Genomic DNA, 8,257 nt, shown 5'->3' with positions numbered 1-8,257 from the left:
TTCAATGATGGGCATTGAAGACAACACCACATGCACCAGAACCGAAGTAGGCAACTTGCTAGCTGGTCAGAGAGAGAGAGAGAGATTTGTTCAGCACAGATATACCATAAAACTAATCCTGTATTATTCGAGAAACACAAGTCACAAGGACCTCAAACTCCTACTTCCAGTCTAATCAAAAAGAATGGATGATGCAATTTAACAAGTGGTTTTACATCATGGTTCTTATTTATCCAAGGTTTACGCAGTGACAACCCTGAATATGAAGAAACTTCATAGAAAAACTAGTATATACCAAGTATTGGCCAGTACAAACAAAAATCCGGGTCAGCAATGGCAAAGAAGACTTCGCCAATTTTCATAGTCAATCCTTAATTCAAAAGATTAATAATTTTCAACTTTCTCATACACCATGCCCAAAATAAGGAGAAAAGGATTCGAAATCTATCTGGTGCAGTAAAATGATTCATTTTCTCCTGCATTGTAAGGGGAGGAGACTGGCCATTCTTCTGAGAAAGCAAGAGTTTCATCTTGTGAGTATAATACAAAATTTTCACCTAGTTACACCAAAACGCCCAAGTCGGTTAAACTTTCGTTCTTTTGAAAACCCTAGCCAGGAGACAGTTTCAATAAACTCAATTTCCTAAAGGGCTAACTAAAATAAAATAGATCAAGTACCTGCCAGAAGTGTTTGAAGCAGCTTCTCAATCCTTAAGTATCTAAAACAAGTGCCACTACAATTTGAGGGAAAGGCACAATACTGCTGCAGATTGAACCGCACACAGGGGCATCTAATGACGTCGCCAGCTCGGAACCCCAATGATTCAAAATTGACGATCCCAGAGCAGGGCAGCGAAGGACAAAACCACGGGTGAAGGTGCAGAAAACGAATGAAGCAGAACCATGAATAGTCAAAGACACCTCAACACAAAATCAAATGCATAAACCTGTAGCAGAGTTCTTTGCGGTTGAGGCGCATCACAGCTGCAGATTCAATCGCACACAGGCATCTAGTAATGCAGCGAGCTGGGACCCACAATCATTCAAAAAAATTGAAGATCCCAATGAAGGGCAGTGAAGAACGAAACCACAGGGGTGTAGGAGCACAAAAGCAATGAAGCAGAACCACGAAGAGACGAAGACACCTCGACAGAAAAACACAAGCATAAACCTTCAGCAGAGTTCTTTCAGTTTAGGACTTTATAATAACATGAAAGTAATCTTAAGATCCATTGCCTTCAACTAGGACTACAGTGCATAGCTAGAACAAAAAGAAAAATTAACAACCTGAAGCTGCAGCAAGAAAGAAACTTAACCAAATCCATGAGTCGAAGCTGAGGGAATCACCCAACTTAAACAAAGTCCAAGCATAGTAGCCACTAATAGTCATCTGAAAGACCTCAATAAATGGCAGTCACAGAACCTGCAATTCAGCTCCTGCTTCGGCGGCGTTCCCTGAGACCATTTCTGCACAAGATTCAGTAAGCAACAATTTAGTAAAATACCTCAAGCACAATTATATTCTCGTAGCACTATATTCTCGTAGCACCATATCAGGAAACCAACAGGAATAAGACCCTGTTACAGAAACCTTATTAAAAAAATAAACAGCTTATTTCACATTTTCAAACTCAAAAATAATGTAAATGAAAAATAATTTTTAATTTTTTTTTGCATCGTATAAAAGATCTCGATGAAATCTTTCAAACAAGATCCATATTGCATATTTTTAGATTTCAATAAACCCATAATTTTTTAGTTTGAAATTGCCTTCTTAAAAAATAAGGACTTTTTTTGCGTTTTGAAACGGGGCCTAAGAGCATGTTAGCCTAAAAGCACGTGCATAAACTTGAGATCTCAGAGCATGCCTCTGTTCGCCTCTGTTCACCTCTGCTCACATCTGCAGCTTTGGATGCAAGAATGATTTGAGGGTAAGATTTGCAAAGCCAATGGGAAAATGTAGAAGATCAGGGTTCAAGGATCACTAAGATCAATTTTTGGCATACAGGTTACACGAGTTTCATAACTTAAATCACCCGTCAAGCACCCAAACAAAAGACAGATGTCCATGTCAGCTGTTGGGAAATGGGACGCGCAAATGGTGGCCACCAAAGGAGTAAAGATCACATATAGGGAGAGTGAGAGTGCATTTTGGAAGAAAAAAGAATATTTGCAGAAACTTCAAAGATGACCTAACCCACATACCAGTAGAGGCACAATCAGATATTTTGCATTTAAGAAGCCCACTACCTGAACTTCCACCTCTAGTAAGATGAACTGTTGACGTATGCCATGCATTGAAGTTACATTCAACCCTCGAAGCAAGCCCTAGAAGGGCTGCTGTCTGATGGTCTTACAAATAGAATTTCAAACATTTCATACCTTGTTTTATCATCAAGAAAAGTTTTAAGATAAAAGAACCTCACCCGTTGGCATATGGCAACTCCTCGCGTCCACGATATGGTGGCGACCTGCTAATGCTGCGCCCACGCGGTGACAAACTGCGATGTTTTGGGGATCGCCCACGAGGACTGTAACTCCTGATTCAACACAGCAAGTATACCAAGTAGAGTATCAGATGTCAAATAAAATAAATATATAAATAAAAGAAGCCCACGTTTTGTTAGGCCCACGTATATAAAAACTACTTAGTTTCGCAGATAAAAAGACAATCAAATACTGGCAACAAAACCAGAAGAGATCATTTAAAACTACAAAGCAAGCAGGAAATTAACCTTCATAACACAAAAATTGAAACGTCTTATTTGATAGCCTCACCTCCGACCATAACTTGGACTCCTGCGGTATCTAGGAGGACTGCGGCTACGACGTCTACCAGAACCGCCACGCATGCGGCATTCACGAGCAAAATGGCCTGGTTCACCACACTCATAGCACTTCAAGTCAGAACCACCGGAGCGACCCCGACCCCCTCCACCCCCGCCACGACCGCCGCCGCCGCCACCTCCACCCCTAGAGTTGTGAGAAAGCTCAACTCTCCAGCCATTTTTACCTGTTAAATCATGAGTAGACAAGAAGTTATAGACAAAACTTAAGCAACGTAAAATGAAATAGCACAACGCATTTAGGAACCGACTAAACCATGATTGTCCAAGGGAACAAAGTTACAAAACTAACATCCATCATACTATTTTCTTGATAACTAAAGTGTCTAGGCCAGCTTACACACCCTTCGACTAATCCCTCGGCAATCAATCCCACCATCCACTAGTCGGGATAAAGTCTGTATGCACTGGCTCCTAAGAGTTGATAGCACCGAGGACGGAGCTAAGGGGTATAAATTCAGTATACTTAGACATTTGAAAAGGTAGAAGAAAACAGGTTATCGGCTCATTGATCGCCAAATACGCAAAAGGGGTTACCTAACCGAATTGGGAGTAAAAAAGAACAGAAAGTTAGAGATCTCTATAATAGACTTCAATCTCAAGGATCCAATTGTGTTTAACGAGAGTTAATGGAGGATGCCAACCTATGGAGCACGGGTACCAGTACAGGAAACGGCAAAACCCCAAAAAAGTAGGGTACGGGTAAGGCAGGGGTACGGCGAATATATATATATAATTTTTTTTCTATTTTTTATTGCATAAAATGAAATATAAACCCATTTTACCAACAAAAAGCAACATAGATAAATTTTCAAAGTACATACATCAAGTTCAACGTGCCTAAATCAAAGCAAGACGAGTTCCTTGTTCCTTACATACCAACAGTACTTACAAACATTGTTCATAATTTCATAAAGCATAGGCTTAGCTAAGAATTAAGGATCTTGAACTTCATCGACTTCATCTCTAAAGATCACATCGTGATCAACAGGTGTACCAGTAGCACTATTGGTTGAACTTGAACCCATACTGCTCATTGAACTCATCTCCCTATGAATTATGAAATAATCACAGCGCATTCAATCAGTACAAATATTGCCTATCAAAAAAAATATATATCAGTACAAATAATTTTATAAACATATTGTCATATCTACTGCATGTCAATTAGTATTCAGAGAGAGAGAGAGAGAGACAAAGAGAGAGACAGATGAAGAGAGAAAGAGAGAGGAGAGACAGATGAAGAAAGAAAGAGAGAGGAGCGACAGAGAAAGAGACGAAGAGAGAGAGAGAGAACTTGCGTTTTTTTTTTTTTTCAGATTTGGGGCCCTAGACGTCTTATCCAAGATCACTGCCTCTCTCAGTGTAAACGTGTATATAAAAGACAAATAAATTACACAATAAGCCCATATTTTATAATTATTTACAAAAAAAAACCCTGAAATTTTGAAGAAAAAAAAATCATTTGGGGCTAAAACGTACCCATGCCATACCCTAGCCATACCCAAAATTATCAAAAGTACCCGATCCAATTTTGCCGTACCCGTACCCAGTACGCATACGGCGATATTTTTCTGGAGTACCCGTGCTTCATAGATGCCAACAGTACCGCAAAAATGTGATCATGAAATTAGAACAACAAAAATACTCGCATGACAACCTATCATCCTAAACAAAAACTAGCATTTCACTTAAAACATGTTGAGGTTCATCTCAATGAATTTGGATTCTTCATCGATCAATGCATTCAACGGAAGCTTCAGTCAGTATGGAACGAAGTATGGAACGAAATTATGCTTCATACCCAGCTAGCACGCTTGGTCACAGCTAGACAGGGCAGTCTAGGATGAGGCACGGAGTTTATACACCTAGCAATATGAAGTACGAGTAAAAGGAGAGAACAACACTGTCCATGAGGGAAAAAATTTGTCATAAAAAACAATTAAAAAAATGGCAAGTCAGAGCATTTGAAATTCAATATGCACGAGCATTTGAAATTCAATCTGAAGGGTTAATATACATGCACATTTCCTATGTGTACGCCCTCCAAGGCAACCAAGATATGTACTACACATAGATTCATACATGTATTTCACATATAGGAAGAGAGATTTTCTCATTAAACTCAATCAACCCTACCCGAATTAACAATAGCTTGAGCCTTGAAGAAGAAATTACTAATGCAACAGAGATGAATCAAATTTATACATAGATTAATCAGCTCCAAATATCTTGGATGGCATCTGGAAAAGCTATATGCAAATGCTACAAAGAAAAAGGAACACGAAAAAGACAACCACAGTAAGATAAGAAATCCTTTACTAAGGTTGACAACTCACATATATATTTATCAACGGGTTTTAGGCAGAATAGAAAAAATAACCACAATACATTGCCTTTGTAAGGGTTACCGTTTTAGTAATTCCCAAATATAATCCAAAATGTATCAAACATTCAGCGCAACAAGCTACACGGAGACTTCAATGTTCACCTACTTCAGTCCTTAGTTACAGAAACCTTCAACCATGCCCACATTTCTTCGACGGAAAAGCATTTCCGCGTTCTCGTCGAAGGAAACTCCAAGAAACTCGTCCCAATGACGACGGAAACTCGTTCCTTACCTTAAAGGTCCCAATTACGATTCAAGCTGCAATTGGGACCTCTAAAGTTATTTAGTTCTTGTTGGTGTGCACATCTGATATTAACCTTCTAAAGTCATACTAATGCCTTTAACTTTTACGCCTACTTAATATGCACAAGAACTCTATAGTGTAATCATGTGCTACAATAAAAATGTTGAAATATAACTAGAAACTTATAATTTTAATAGTAATATTTTATGTGGTAGAATAATATTTTTATATTGACATTTAACAATATAAAATTCCAAAATATATTTATAATTTTAATAATTTTTCCTAACCGCTCCCAATGGCGATCCCACACTTCTATGATCATCCGCTCCCACGTCCCCACCCCCGCTTTGTGTAACTAAGCTTCAGTCGTACATTGTGGATGCCGATGGGAACTGATGACAAATCATTAATGCTCAAAAAATGAAGTTCCCGAACAGATGAGAAGCTTGAGTCTCAAGCTTGATTTGTAGAAGTCCATCTAATCATGACCATAGTGGTAAATTGGAATACATGCCAAAAGGAGCATTGTAGCCACTTCTATTGCGGTAGCAGGTCTAGCAGTTCTCACATAATATGCCTAAAAACACGAGGTTAGGAGGCTAGGAGCATCCTAATTCCTAATAGCTATTAGCAAGCACATCCAAGGACCTCTCATCAATGAAACTTGATAAGTATTGAGTAGAGAAAGGAAAAGAAGACCCAAAAAAAGGAATATTGTCTTCAACAAGGGCTGAAGTTACTATGCATACCATCCAATTCGCGAATTGCATCTTGTGCATCCCTGCGGTCATCAAAGTCAATAAAAGCATAACCTGGAGGCCTTCTTGCAACCCAAACACTGCATGCAGAAGATTCAAAAACCCAAGTCATGCTACAATCAATTAAAAATTTCTAGTGGCTCTAGCACACCTTGAATGTGAGAAGTCAAGTCGTCGTGAAAACATGATGACACCAAGACAAATTGGCAGCCTGTAGAATGCGTATTCCTTCTCTTGGAATCAAAAAACATATTGCTCCAAGGTTATAACCTTTACTTGGGCTTTTATTGCTCAATATGTTTACAAAAGAATATTGTATTTAAACAGACTAGAATCACCAAAATCCAACACCAAGAAAACTATTGCAATTCTTAGAAACATTTAAGTTACAAAGTAAAAATTCAAATTCCGTACAGTCACAGAAATTGAACAGTACGCACAGTAATTTTGTCTCAACTCACGATTTGGATGCGACATACTTACATCTCTCCTACTTCCTCAACTAGAATTATCTGACTCTAAAATATGGAAATTCAGCAAAAAAAAGGAAACAACTGTTGATGTAATTTTAATTGTTCACTTGAAACAAAAGCAGTAGCAGAAAGATGCAAATCTTTCACACTAGATAGACTGAAAAACCCTTCTATGGGAATCGAACAAACATGCATCAGACTGGCACGCGGGGCCCACATAGGGTCTCGCACGGATTTCTGCAATCTGAATAAAAAATTAGATCAAGCACCTACACTTATCCGATTGAGTTAATTTTTCAAATAATTATTTTAAAATTATAAAACGGCTCGGATTATTTGTACGGAACCAGGAGTGAGACCCGTGTGCCGTGCACATTTGGTCAGTACCTCCAGCATTTTCGGATAAACATGCATGTCAAAGCAAAGAATAATAGTTAACAAAAGGAAACAAAAGATGATGGAGGCTAGTAGGGGATCTTTTTTAGTTTGGAAATGAGAGGGATGGATTCTATGTTCAAAAATAAAGTACGTATGCAATCTAAGCAAAGCTTATTAACAAGGTGACAAGACTACTAACTGAATTCACACAGTTAAGTGGCAATTAGTTACATGATTGAATGCACGTAATAGAGAATCCTGCTAGCAGGAATACAATACAATACAATTCCAAAGCACAATGGGATATATTATTTCAAACACCAATCGTATGAAAATTACCGTCCATATTTCAATGAGTTCAACATATCCATATCTCATTTCAAAAATATACACATATTTACCTCAAAGCTATCTTACCTTCGGATCACTCCAAACACTCGAAACTCATCTTCAAGTTCTCGCTCAGAGACACGCGGATCCAAATTCCCAACATACACACGAGACATCTTGAAATACTTCCTACAAACAGAGTCGAGAGAAGTTACACAAAGAAGAAAGGGAAGAAAGGGTGGTAAAAAAGTAGACAAAAGTCCCACAAAAAATTAGTGGTAGTAAATTTTATTGTAGGCATAACCAGGGTCACCAAACGCTCCCCCCTAACGATCTGCGATCTGGAACCTCCGATCCCAATCACAGATCGTACGCAATCCGAACGGCCATTGCAGCGATCCAACACGGAGAAGAAAAGGTGAAACGAAGTCCTGTAATGCTCTGAAACTTACCTTTATGGCGGTGTACGAAACCGGTGATGTCGTCTCGTGTAGTGTTCTTGTGGTCGTCGTTCTCGAGTCGAAGAGGCAACGACACTGTTTAAAGCATAAACTTATACCAAAACCCTAGAAGGATTCTTTATCCTGTGGGCACAACTTGTGTTACCTCATTTTTGCCCCACCAATCCCGTGGGCACAACACTGTTTGAAGTATAGCCGTATACTAAGGCTGGGTTCCGGAACCCAAATAAGTTCTTATTTTTTGTTCAATAATTAAGGTTGTTTCACAAAAATAAGAAGGAGATACTATCCTTTTCAGAATTTATATAGGTACCAATGGGCGCCGGGAAGGAAAATCGTACCGACGGCCATGCCGGGCCGTCTCCGGCCACCGGA

The 8,257-nt window shown here is 39.0% G+C and overlaps 1 protein-coding gene across 2 annotated transcripts; it reads right to left on the bottom strand.

Moving 5' to 3' along the window:
* Positions 1–459: 459 nt before the first annotated feature.
* Positions 460–8,036, bottom strand: LOC131307768 (serine/arginine-rich splicing factor RSZ22-like). Of its 2 annotated transcripts, XR_009194228.1 has the most exons (7): positions 7,874–8,036; positions 7,509–7,610; positions 6,232–6,320; positions 2,779–3,013; positions 2,427–2,540; positions 1,288–1,467; positions 460–1,145 (listed from the first exon to the last, which is right to left on the bottom strand). XR_009194228.1 is itself a non-coding variant. In XM_058334448.1 (6 exons), the coding sequence occupies exons 2-6, from the start codon at positions 7,595–7,597 to the stop codon at positions 1,431–1,433; spliced, it is 564 nt and encodes a 187-aa protein (XP_058190431.1). In that variant the 5' UTR covers positions 7,598–7,610; positions 7,874–8,036; the 3' UTR covers positions 1,153–1,430. The 2 variants fall into 2 exon arrangements, 1 of the variants encoding a protein (XP_058190431.1); XM_058334448.1 differs by lacking the exon at positions 460–1,145 and having other exon boundaries at positions 1,153–1,467.
* Positions 8,037–8,257: the final 221 nt, after the last annotated feature.

The sequence above is a fragment of the Rhododendron vialii genome, chromosome 11a (genome assembly GCF_030253575.1).
Source record: "Rhododendron vialii isolate Sample 1 chromosome 11a, ASM3025357v1".
Classification (NCBI taxonomy): Eukaryota; Viridiplantae; Streptophyta; class Magnoliopsida; order Ericales; family Ericaceae; genus Rhododendron; species Rhododendron vialii.
Note: the sequence above shows the minus strand (reverse complement) of the source record. Positions and strands in the feature narration are given on the sequence as shown.

Bases quoted from the DNA above. Each gene is read 5' to 3' on its own strand.
- LOC131307768 (XM_058334448.1), bottom strand. From the start codon at position 7,597: ATGTCTCGTGTGTATGTTGGGAATTTGGATCCGCGTGTCTCTGAGCGA. The intron at 6,321-7,508 runs GTAAGATAGCTT...TTCTGCATGCAG, and splicing joins GTGTTTGGAGTGATCCGAAG to TGTTTGGGTTGCAAGAAGGC. The intron at 1,468-2,426 runs GTGAGGTTCTTT...AATCTTGTGCAG, and splicing joins GAGTTGCCATATGCCAACGG to AAATGGTCTCAGGGAACGCC.